Source organism: Lolium perenne, chromosome 7, assembly GCF_019359855.2.
Source record: "Lolium perenne isolate Kyuss_39 chromosome 7, Kyuss_2.0, whole genome shotgun sequence".
Classification (NCBI taxonomy): Eukaryota; Viridiplantae; Streptophyta; class Magnoliopsida; order Poales; family Poaceae; genus Lolium; species Lolium perenne.
The window spans coordinates 110,885,216-110,897,263 of NC_067250.2; the positions used below are offsets into that span (position 1 = coordinate 110,885,216).

Below are 12,048 nucleotides of genomic sequence, written 5' to 3' on the forward strand. Positions count from 1 at the left end.
ATTACAGAGGAAATGTCTAGTTCTCCATCTCCACACTAACAACAGATTATTATTCTTCACCATTTCCCTTTGGCATAGCTTCACTAAGCCACTGGAAACTGGCTTCTTATTGTCCCGCCTCTACCATTAAAAAAACACTCTCATGAAAAATGCTCACCAACCAACCCGACATCCGCTCGAGGAATGCAAACTTACTCAATCTACCAATATTGGATGGACCCTACTCGTCCGTGACACACCCGCTTGAGGCTGGAGACACCAGCTTTATGTACTGCAACAATGAGAAGGAAATGGGAGATGTTCAGAAAAGATCAACACTGCACCATCAGGAATTGTGTTAAGAGTGCTTGCACTTCATGGTACCTTCCAAAGTGCCCCGCCGGTGACCTTGTGTGGCGGCGGGCTCCATTTCCTCCGCCTTTGTTCGAGCTGGTCTTCCGTCAAGTCGACATCAATTACTTTCTTGCTGACATCGATTGTGATTGTGTCGCCGTTCTCAACAAGACCAATTGGGCCTCCTTCCTGAAAACAGTTAGTTTGTGAATAACAGACCAACAAGATAGTTTATGCGGTCAAGTTTTCGATTCCCATATCTTGGACTGTACTACGTAATAAAAGTTGAGCCACAACCACAAGAGAAAAGCTGAAACATATGCAGTATAAATTAATCTTGCAGCCAATGGGAGTATACGATACAATACCTGTGATTCAGGACATATGTGGCCCACAACAAATCCATGTGATCCCCCAGAAAATCTACCATCGGTCAGCAGGGCACACTCCTGCAATCAAGATGGAGCAATAGCTAAATATTGATCAACTGTCACGAAAAACAACTATCAGGTTATCTGAAGATAGCAAGATAATTAACTTCATGGCATGAATCTTGGGCAGAGTTGTATATATCAACAGAAATAAAGAAGTTACATGAAGCACTAGCACTTGTAAAGATCAAATCAATGTCAAGATTTTGAAAAGAATGGCAATTGGTAATATGTTTAAGGAAGCCCAAGATTTGTTTGCCTTGATGTATCAACATTTCCAGTAGTTTTTTTTTTTTTTGCGAATGGGACACTGGCATTAAAAGAAACATTGGATAAAGTATGCTATTATCTAGGTGAGAACAAAAAAAAGCAGTGTTTTATGCTATCACAGTTATTAAGAGCAGATAAAAACTAAATGTACAATTCTGACAATGTCATGCCATGAGGTAAACATTACCTTCCCAAGACCAGCCCCCATTATTGCACTTGTTGGGGTCAACATTTCAGGCATCCCAGGTCCACCTTTTGGTCCTTCTCCTCGGATCACTACAACCTTTCCCTGTTTTAACCAGTATGGAAATGGTATGCTGCATCAGAGTATGCACAAGACATGCCCTAGTGAACTACTGCACTCCAGTATCATACTATCGTCTGCTGAAACACGAGTATTGGCATAACTAGATAAATCAAAACAGCAATTCCATGGAAAAGGGGAAAATATACAGTAAAGCTAGACTAGATAACTGACATATGAAACCTCCAACAGCACTAACAGATGAAAAGAGTAGTCGCCAAAATAATGTATGCACCGATTTTGTGGCGATGTCGTAGCGTTCTTCATGGCCAGATGCCCAAGCGATATACGTTCTAGAGAGAAAATAGCGTCTGCATTCTTCAGACCATGGGAGTAGATTCTTCACTATGTATACACAATCACTTGCTTTACGATTTTCTGTTTTTGTTTAGTGCCATGGCATGTACTTTTAGCACAGGATCAGATACTGAATACAGTCAGATGGTACAGACTCAATTTTTTGTGCTTCGGGATTCTAAATTGCAAAATGGTGTCAAAATCACATCTTCTGATTATGATCCTAGAAAGTTAATCATGTGTATTACCTTGAAATCTGCTGGGTTTTCAGATATAGCTGTAATCATGGATTCTTCGCCATCAAAAACAAGTGCAGGGCCTATAATTTGATTAATAACAGTTAAAAGCTGCACATCATGTAAAGCTTCCAAGGATTGAAAATGGAGGGAGCAAAAATCACCTGAGAAAAACAATCCCTCTTTGCCAGTTATTTTTGCTACAGAACCTTCTGGTGCAAGGTTGCCATAAAGTATTTGTATATGCCCAGTTGATTTGATAGGATTGTCGAGTGGTCGTATTATTTGCTGTGCCAAGTAACGTGTGCAAACATTAGTACTCAAGGAGTTGGAGAAAGCTGAAGAACTCAGAATTGAGATTTACCTGTCCTTCCGATAAAGGTGGGAATATCTTAGCATTTTCAGCTAGAGTTTTCCCAGTGACTAAGGGCAAGAAGAAGAAAAATGTTATTATCAAATAAAAAGGAGCTGCATGATGAATGATAATAGACTGTACTCACCAGTCAAACAATCCCCATCAAGAAGACCTTGCTCCAAGAGATAATGAATTACTGCAGGTGTTCCACCAATCTACAAGGCCAACACAGAGATAAATTATTTGCATGTGGCGTATGACTATGATTCTAACAAGAGTGTATAACAAACATGTGTCTTATGTTTCAGAATTTTAGTGATTATAACACGGAAATTTTAAACTGAACTCATGTGGTGTGGTGGTAAATGTGTAAAGCAAAGCAGTAAATGTGTACCTTATGTAGATCCTCCATGACATACTTTCCGCTAGGCTTAAGGTCTGCAAGGAAAGGAACTTGGTCGCTGACCTTCTGAAAATCATCAAGAGTTAATTGCAAACCTACAGACCTGAAAGGAGGAGGCAATTAGCATTTGTCTACCTAAGCAATTAAAAATGGACGAGAAGATGATAACCTACCGGGCAATAGCAATCAAATGTAGAACAGCATTAGTAGACCCACCAAGCGCCATGATAATAACCATTGCGTTCCTCAATGACTTCTCGGTTATAATGTCTCTAGGCTTCAAATCCATCTTTAACAATTCTAAGAGATACTTTCCGGCAAGACGGCATTCATCTAGCTTTAATGGATCTTCAGCAGGGGTTGAAGAGCTTTGATAAATAAAACATAGATGGAAAAAAAATTTAGTCAATATACAAAGTCAGATCAAAGTGAAATGATTTAAGAGGGACCCAATGTTTTGCCTAGAAGTAATAAGAAGTTTGAAGATATTATCTGCACCTGTATGGAAGGCTCATGCCCATTGTCTCAATCGCGGATGCCATTGTATTTGCTGTGTACATACCACCACATGCACCTGCCCCCGGGCATGAGTTGCGGAGCACATTCTTTCTTTCCTCGTCGCTGATTGATCCACTAACAAATTCTCCGTAGCTCTGCATAGCCATTAAGATAAGTAAGCATAAGGAGTGCATTGCTGCATACACAGGCACATGAAAATAAGAAACAGAGTTGATGAACAGTTCAAAGGTGACACACTTACCTGGAAAGCAGATACTATGTCGTATGAATTGCCCTGGAAGTGTCCAGGCTGCATTAACAAAACCTCAATGTCAGAATATTACCAGTAAAACAACACTGAATCAAGGCACACATTTAACAGATCATGAAACTGAATTCCAAACCCACAATTCAGTTAACAATTCAGATACATGGTCAGCCACACTGGACTGTGTTTCTAGCACACATAGCTTGATTTAGTTGTTACTTATGCACAGAACCATTTATAAGTCACAGAAACAGTTTAGTTTCATCACAGCTCAGAGTCACAGCTACAAACTGATCAAGCATATTACTGAAACAAAGAGCATTACTGCATCAGCAGTCAGTAGATTCGATAGCAAGAAAACAGAGGTCACATTACCTTGATAGTTCCACCATAAACCATGATACTTGGCCGATTAAGCCGCCCCATTGCCATTATTGTACCTGGCATCTGCAAAGCGAAGTGGCACTAAAATCAGACGCACAAACATCTCACATGACACCTTAGTAATACGAAAGGTGCATTCTGAATCTCTACTGGCACGAGTAGTTCAGACAGCAAGATAGCGACATGCTACTGAAGATTTTCAGAACACCCAATTGCTGTCGATTTGAGGTAAAGAATAGGAAAGCAGGAGAAGGGGAGGTCGGTGGGTGACAGACTCACGTTCTTGTCGCATCCAGGGATCGAGATGTTGGCGTCGTAGTGCTGGGCGCCCATGACGGTCTCGATGCTGTCGGCGATGAGGTCGCGCGACTGGAGGCTGTAGCACATGCCCCTGGTCCCCATGGAGATGGCGTCGCTGACCCCGACGGTGTTGAAGCGGAAGGCGACCATGCCGGCGTCGCGGACCCCCTCGCGTACGGCCTCGGCGAGGTGCAGCAGGTGCATGTTGCAGGTGTTGCCCTCGTACCAGACGGAGGAGACCCCGACCTGCGGCTTGCGGAGGTCGGCGTCGGTGAGGCCGACCCCGTAGAGCACGGCCTGCGACGCGCCCTGCGACTTGGGCTCCGTGATGCGCGCGCTGTACTTGTTGAGCTTGGGCTCGTCGGAGACGGGGGCGGCGGCGGCGCGGACCCGCGTGGCGAGGCGGCGGGCGGAGGCGGGGGTGGCGGCGGCGGCGGGGTGGGTGGGGGAGGTGAGCGCCATGGACTGCATGGCGGCGGCGGCGGCGGCGAGGTTTGGGGTGGGGTTTAGGGTTTTGGAATGGTGGCGGCGAGCGGGGGAGGAGGGAAAGAGGTGGAGATGGATATAGATTGGGACAAGTGGACGGCGGCGGCGGGAGGAGGACGACGACAGAAGCTGCACGATTTGTTTAACCTGGGGAGCTGGATTTGCCTGATTTGATGTTTGCTGTTAGTGTAATGCCAGCATTGCCATGGGCTGTCCAAACGGATGGCTCCGGTCCAGCTGCGCTACGCCTTGTCCTGTGTGCGATCGGTACGACACACGAAATCAATGGTAGGGATTTATAAAAAAAAAAAAAAAAAAAAAAATTGAAGCTGAACATGTTTCCTCACTGTGTATTTTTTTCATTTTATTAAATTGGAAAGAAATAGTTTTACAAGGTGATAGTTGATTGAGCAGAGCAACTAAGGGCATGTACAATGGGTGACGTCAGATTCATTTATGCCTGCCACATCAGATTTTCGCTTAATTAGTTGGAGAGAGAAGTAAGAAAGAGAAAATTGCCTACCTTTAGCTAAGGGATGATCACTTGTGAAATAAGAGAAGACTATGTTTTTCTTTTGTGCCACTTGTGTTTCCTTGGCCATACAATTTGCTAGTACTAAAATTAACTAATTCTCATTTATTGCAAGGGATGGAAATAAGAGATAATGCATTGTAACCCTTATATTTGTCGTCTTCTCTAGATGGCGTGCACTGCTAAGAGAAGATGTGCCTTCGCTACCATTGTGCATGCCCTAACAGAGGCCACAAGCCAAGAAAACAAAATCTATCTAAAGTTTGCTACCCAATTAGCTATGCCATGATAAGCTTTTTTCTTTGATTTGCGAACTAGGAGGGAAAGTTCCTCTTTAAGGGCTCCTTTGATTCAAAGGATTTGCATAGGAATTGTGTAGGATTTGGTTCCTATGGGAAAAATTCCTATACATGTTGTTTGATTCATAGGAACCTATCCTATAGGAAAAATTCCTATAGGAATCTTGTAGTGTAATTCCTATAGGAAAAAAGCATTAGCTCATATCTCATGGAAAAATTCCTTTGCTACAATCAAACAAACTTCATCTTCCTATAGGTTTCTAGTAGACATGTCATTCCAATCCTATACATTTCCTATTCCTATGCTTTTCCTATCCTTTAAATCAAAGGAGCCCTAAACAGCTTCCTACATCTGTAAACACTAGGAGTGACTGCCTTGAAGATGAAGTCATTGCGAGTACCCCAAATGGACCATGTGATCAACGTTATCATCTCTATGAAGAAAGGCTTGGAGATAGCAAGCTTAAGACTTGAAAGAGTTTCCTGGAGATGAAATTGACCCAAGGATGGAGGAATCCACAAGGGACAAAGATATTGCTAGCAAAGAACATCAAAAGGGCACTGGAAAAACAAATTGCCTCTTGTCTCAAGCTGATGCTGACCACATATAACACAAGAATAATCATTCATCGTGAAATTCTTTCTATGAAGCATAGCCCTAGTGTTCAGACGATTGTGAGTGGGCAGCCAAAAACACCTTATGCTTCTGTTGACAACAATCATTCCACATCCATTTGAGAGCAGGAACAGAACCCTCATATCCCATGAGAGTTTTATAAACTTGAGCAACTTTAAATGATGTAGGATTGCCTAAAATAGTCCATGAATCAAAGTCATTGCTTGGTATGAATTCATGTACCAGAGCCGGGAAAAGATCAAATGTACGATAGCTTTCTCAGATACTGGTAGATGGAATAGAGCACAAATAACAGTAATAGCTACAGGCCATACAATCTGCTAGTACTAAAATTAACTAATTCTCATTTATTGCAAGGGATGGAAATAAATAGAGAATTGTATTTCCTTGAGCAAAATTACAAATAGCTAGATGTTTGAATGTGGGCAAAATCTTTAAGTGGTCTCTCCACCAGGAAACAGATCTCTCTAGGCCTAGCAGATGACGGAGCAGAAGGATAGTACAATTCCCAAGCCAGCGACGTAGGGCGGATCAACATCTTTATAAAATTTATGCAGGTGCCTTATAAAAAAGGCAGCCATTCTACACAGCTAGGTTAAGCACTCCAAGGCCTCCCTGGTCCTTTGGCTTGCAGACATGATCCCAAACCTCCAAAGGAGGATTCTTTTTATTTTTCAAATACTTGTCTCTTCATAAACAATGTCTTCTATATTTATCCACCTTAGTCAGAATCTATTGCTCAATTTTGAGTGAGTAGAGATAAAACATAGGCAAAGAGGAAAGGACATAGTTGACCATTCTGAGTTTACTACCATAGTTAAATACATGGTGCAAGCAGGCAATCACATTTGAATACCCTGGATCAATGGCAAGAAGAACCTCTTCCTAGGCTTGGCTGTGCTTAGGGGCAACCCCAAATAAGTCAAAGGAAAGCACCCAATTGGCATTGGAGGGCAGCAGTTAATCCGGATGAAGGTGGCCGCAGACTTCCGCATGCCCGCTAAGCCGCGCCGCCAAAAAACCCGCCTCGTGGCGTCACGGACAACCTGCTACCCCAAAGTGGGCTTTGTGGCCTACGCGGTTGCGCCGCCGACGCCTACGCTTGTCGTCGTTGTTGTCCCTCCCTAGGATGCATCTCCCCGTCGTCCTCGAAGACACCTCAGCCAGCCGGCGCTGTCCCTGTTGCCTCCTGCGGATGGAGGAGGACAAGGAGGTACCGGGGCGGCGGGGAAGGGAGAGGAGATGCCACGGGTGGCGGGAACGGGGGAGGAGGTGCCGGGAGTGGTGGGGAAGGAGGAGGATATGCAGGAGCCGATTGCCCGTTCTCATGTGAGCCCGGCCGACAGCATGAATCTATGATGGATTATTACATGTTGTAGTCAATTCTTGCTAAGATGTACATGTCCTTCCTTGCATGCTGATCCATCTCTATATGCCCTTCCTCCATCTGGTAGTTGCTTGTTGAAATGCCCATGTGGTGCTAGGGGAACATTTTTATTTGGATTCTTATATACCTTGGTCAAAGAGATTCCCGTGTCTCGTTTTTTGTGTTGTCAATTGACCACACAATCATAGTGCAGCTCTTCCACTGACCTCAACCATGTTGGTTTACCCTGTTTTTTTTATTTGGTTCATTTTAAGTGACAAGGATGTTCAGTAATTTCATCCTTTGGAACCCATTGAAGTATTTTTTTCCCGGTGTATGTTAACCATCGATCTATTTGAAACCCCTTAGGAAAAATGACAACTGCAAATCAGGAAAGTTGTATGAGTACTCCACTGCATCTTTCTTAGATCCTGGAAATATTTACATAATTTTCTAAATACTCTTGCCAATGTATATATGCATGTGTATTCAGTAGCTGACTGTGATCATGTTCAATTCTTACCAGTGTTGTTTGGAGGCGGCCTTCCCCAAGAGGTGGTGTGTTTCCTACACCACGCTCCTCGTCTGCCGTAAGAAACCGACACACAAGGGCTCGATGCTCCTGCGAGCTAAGGTGAATCGCATCGTCTCGTACGACTCAGACAAAGATGTCATCGATGTACGCCCCCTACATGAAGGGGAGCTGATCTATCCGGGATCGGTGCTTCACTTCCCTTGCCACAAGGTTGATGTTGGCGAGTGCATTTTTCAACCTGATACCATCATTAAGAATGAGGATCTTCTTGTGTCCAGCCCAATTACTTGCCCTCAGGTAACCTATCATAGAGCCACATGGATTATATTTTGTGTACCTTTCTAGTCTGGTTACTAGTCAGGTTACTGATACGTCTCCAACGTATCTATAATTTCTTATGTTCCATGCTAGTTTTATGACAATACCTACATGTTTTATTCACACTTTATAATGTTTTTATGCATTTTCTGGGACTAACCTATTAACAAGATGCCACAGTGCCAGTCTTGTTTTCTGCTGTTTTTTATTTCAGAAAAGTTAGTTTACAAATATTCTCGGAATTGGACGAAACAAAAGCCCACGGCCCTATTTTCCACGGAATGTTCCAGAAGTCCGAAGAGGAGTCGAAGAAGGCCAGCAGGGGGCCCACACCATAAGGCGGCGTAGGGGGGCCCACTACCGCGCCAGCCTATGGGGAGGGAGCCCCCTGGCTCCCCCGACGCTGCCTCTCCGCCTATTTATTCCTTCGTCCGCGAAAACCCTAGTACCGAGAGCCAAAATACGAGAAAAGTTCCAGAGACACCGTCGCCGTCAACCCCATCTCGGGGGGTTCAGAAGATCTCCTCCGGCACCCTGCCGGAGAGGGGAATCATCACCGGAGGGCTCTACATCACCATGCCCGCCTCCGGACTGATGCGTGAGTAGTTCATCCTTGGACTATGGGTCCATAGCAGTAGCTAGATGGTTGTCTTCTCCTATTGTGCCATCATGTTTATATCTTGTGAGCTGCCTATCATGATCAAGATCATCTATTTGTAATGCTACATGTTGTGTTTGTTGGGATCCGATGAATATGGAATACTATGTCAAGTTGATTATTGATCTATCATATATGTTGTTTATGATCTTGCATGCTCTCCGTTGCTAGTAGAGGCTCTGGCCAAGTTGATACTTGTAACTCCAAGAGGGAGTATTTATGCTAGATAGTGGGTTCATGCCTCCATTGAATCTGGGACAGTGACAGAAAGTTCTAATGTTGTGGATGTGATGTTGCCACTAGGGATAAAACATCAATGCTTTGTCTAAGGATATTTGTATTGTTTACATTACGCACAGTACTTAATGCAATTGTCTGTTGTTTGCAACTTAATACTGGAAGGGGTGCGGATGCTAACCCGAAGGTGGACTTTTTAGGCATAGATGCATGCTGGATGGCGGTCTATGTTCTTTGTCGTAATGCCCTAAGTAAATCTCATAGTAGTCATCATGATATGTATGTGCATTGTTATGCCCTCTATATTTGTCAATTGCCCAACTGTAATTTGTTCACCCAACATGTTATTTATCTTATTGGAGAGACACCACTAGTAAACTGTGGATCCCGGTCCATTCTTTTACATCTGAAATACAACCTACTGCAATCATTGTTTTCTTTTGTTTTCTGCAAGCAAACATAATTTTCCACACCATACGTTTAATCCTTTGTTTTCAGCAAGGCGGTGAGATTGATACAAGTCAGATCCACACTCCGGAAACGTGAGAGAGTTCAAACTTCGAGGACAAAGTTTAGTTTAAGGGGTAGAGACTGTAATATCCCAGGTAATGGGGTTACAAAAATAGAGGAAACAGATGTGTGCATTGCATTCATGCATAGAAAATCTGGGGAATTTTCGCGCTTTAAAGTAAAACAGTCACAAGAATCAAGTTTCACTTGACCTTGGTGGAATTGAAGTAGCTCATCAAGTCAAGCGCTATAAACCTCAAAGTGACTTTGCTAAAACCTTGTTTTGGGTAGAGATGATTTGATCTAAGGGGTTAGATCAAATGGAACTAATAATCAACACAACAACACTTTACTCAATAATCAATTGCTTGATCCTATAAAAGATTATAATATGGTAATTCTTGCCATAGCATATGAACATCTATTCAATTACAAACCAAGTAACAATAAAATGGAGAAATCATTCTTCACTCATCTTTTCCATGCCTTAAACTAATCCTTGATCCTACCATGAACCTCATGGTAACCATTTCACTTCATTCTTGGAAACAAGACAAGGAGATAAACTCTAGAAATATATATTCCTCTCTACTACATATTAATATACATCAAACCTAGAGAAGTGAGAGGTCTATGTTACTTATTAGTGGATCAATGATAAACCTTTGATATGCATCCATGTATTCAAATAATCATCTTTAAGAGAAACCCTTGGATGTTATTCAAGACCATCCCTAGAGAGAGAACCCAAATATGTTAAACATAGATATTGAGATCACACCAACTTTTATGGAGCCTAACCTTAGGTTAGTATTAAAGTCCTTCCCCAAATGAGAGAGAGACCACTCATACCAATCTTATCTTTACATATTTAAGAATCAAGAACAACCTTGAGCTAAAGTATTAGGTTGCAAACCATTTCCTCTTGGAGTGGTGAGATAACCTAATATCAAGTGAAACAAGATTATATCCATGAATTGATAAAGTAAGAATGAGACTAATCCAACCAAGATAGCCAAGTGGAGTCTTAGCCTAGATACCTAAGAAGATATTAATAGTACACCCTAAACCCAAGAATAACTATTCATTTATGAGGGAGCTCAAGTTATGGTGTTACATTCAAGTTAGTGAGGCAACACTTGGATTTGAGGGAAAGAACTATCCATATACCCAGATGATTATATCATCATTCCCTGGAAAGAACCCTAAATAATATCTCAGGCATTCTCCTGGGATATAAACTAATGAGACAACCATAGTAGTCCCATTCAAGAAGGTAAATTAGAAGTAGTATACCCTAGTTGATCAAGACAATGCTTGATCATGGAAGTGAGAAACCTAATTAATGAGAGATACCTTAGGAAGCCAAACCTTGATCATTATAAATTGAGTGATGATCATAAACCCTAAGAACTTGAGGTAGAGGGATTAAGAACAAGTTGATTATGCCTAATCCATGATCATGCTCTTGAGGTATGTGAGGATAAGTTAAATCCTAATAGGATTAGTAGATGTTATTCACCACAAGAAATCAGAGGGAGGTAACTAGTAAGCAACCATATGCTTATATTCCAACCTTAACTTGTGAATCACTTGGTGATCATAAGTAGAATCCTACCACATCTATATTCCATAGATTTAAGAACCTAAGAAAACCTTAGAGTTAAACTCTATACTTTATATGGTGAGAAACCATACATCCATATGACCAAAGTTAACTATAAAAAGAACTATAACCAATTTAGTTACTTCAATGATGAATTAAGGATTCTAATAGAAGACCAATGGAATAAGATAGAACCCATTCTCAAATCCTTAGTAATTAGAGAAGCACATGAAATATTAAGCAAGTAACCACCTTATCATGGTTAGGGGAGATTAAACCCTAGCACATGCAATATGGTGTCATCTCATCTCTACACCCTAGAATTATATCTCAACCCTAGTTGTGAATCACTTGGGTGATTACAATTATAAAACCAGACCATAATTGAGATTCAAACCAATTACCATTTGGTGAATATCATTAGAACCTTAGAATTTCTCACAAACTAAATCTTAGGCTTTAATTATTGAACCTAAGATTAGCCTAGTGCTAAATACTATAATTAAAACCATATGTGTAGTGATCAACTATTTACCTTGGTAACCAAGATCAACCATGATGGAACAATACCTACCTTAGATACTTTCAAAGATATTGATAGTGTTAACCATAAAAGGGGGTTAGAATAGAAGTTCTAAAACCTTAATAAGTTGGTGATCACATAAAATCATATGTAAGTCATCCACTTCTCAAATGGGAACCAAGTCTTAATAATAACCTCTGAAATACTTTGAGTTGCAATTATCAACTCTCATAAATCCTAACAGAATTAATTCACAAGAAAA

General features: G+C 41.7%; 1 protein-coding gene across 2 annotated transcripts; it reads right to left on the bottom strand.

The window, feature by feature from the left end:
• Position 1: 1 nt before the first annotated feature.
• LOC127315686 (dihydroxy-acid dehydratase, chloroplastic) lies at positions 2–4,694 on the bottom strand. 2 transcript variants are annotated; one of them, XM_051346156.2, is made up of 15 exons: positions 4,059–4,694; positions 3,771–3,842; positions 3,390–3,437; positions 3,128–3,282; positions 2,803–2,997; positions 2,621–2,732; positions 2,372–2,441; positions 2,236–2,294; positions 2,036–2,159; positions 1,884–1,954; positions 1,222–1,323; positions 702–782; positions 364–522; positions 196–271; positions 2–120 (listed from the first exon to the last, which is right to left on the bottom strand). In XM_051346156.2, the coding sequence occupies exons 1-14, from the start codon at positions 4,548–4,550 to the stop codon at positions 221–223; spliced, it is 1,791 nt and encodes a 596-aa protein (XP_051202116.1). In that variant the 5' UTR covers positions 4,551–4,694; the 3' UTR covers positions 2–120; positions 196–220. The 2 variants fall into 2 exon arrangements, with proteins under 2 accessions (XP_051202116.1, XP_051202115.1); XM_051346155.2 differs by having other exon boundaries at positions 2–271; positions 4,059–4,693.
• Between the last annotated feature and the right edge of the window lie 7,354 nt (positions 4,695–12,048).

What these genes read in the sequence shown, in the direction of transcription:
- LOC127315686 (XM_051346156.2), bottom strand. Translation starts at nt 4,550, where the DNA reads ATGCAGTCCATGGCGCTCACCTCCCCCACCCACCCCGCCGCCGCCGCC. An exon ending in TGGGGGCTGGTCTTGGGAAG is followed by an intron (nt 783 to 1,221) that starts GTAATGTTTACC and finishes TCTTGATTGCAG; the next exon opens with GAGTGTGCCCTGCTGACCGA. An exon ending in ACATATGTCCTGAATCACAG is followed by an intron (nt 523 to 701) that starts GTATTGTATCGT and finishes AACTGTTTTCAG; the next exon opens with GAAGGAGGCCCAATTGGTCT.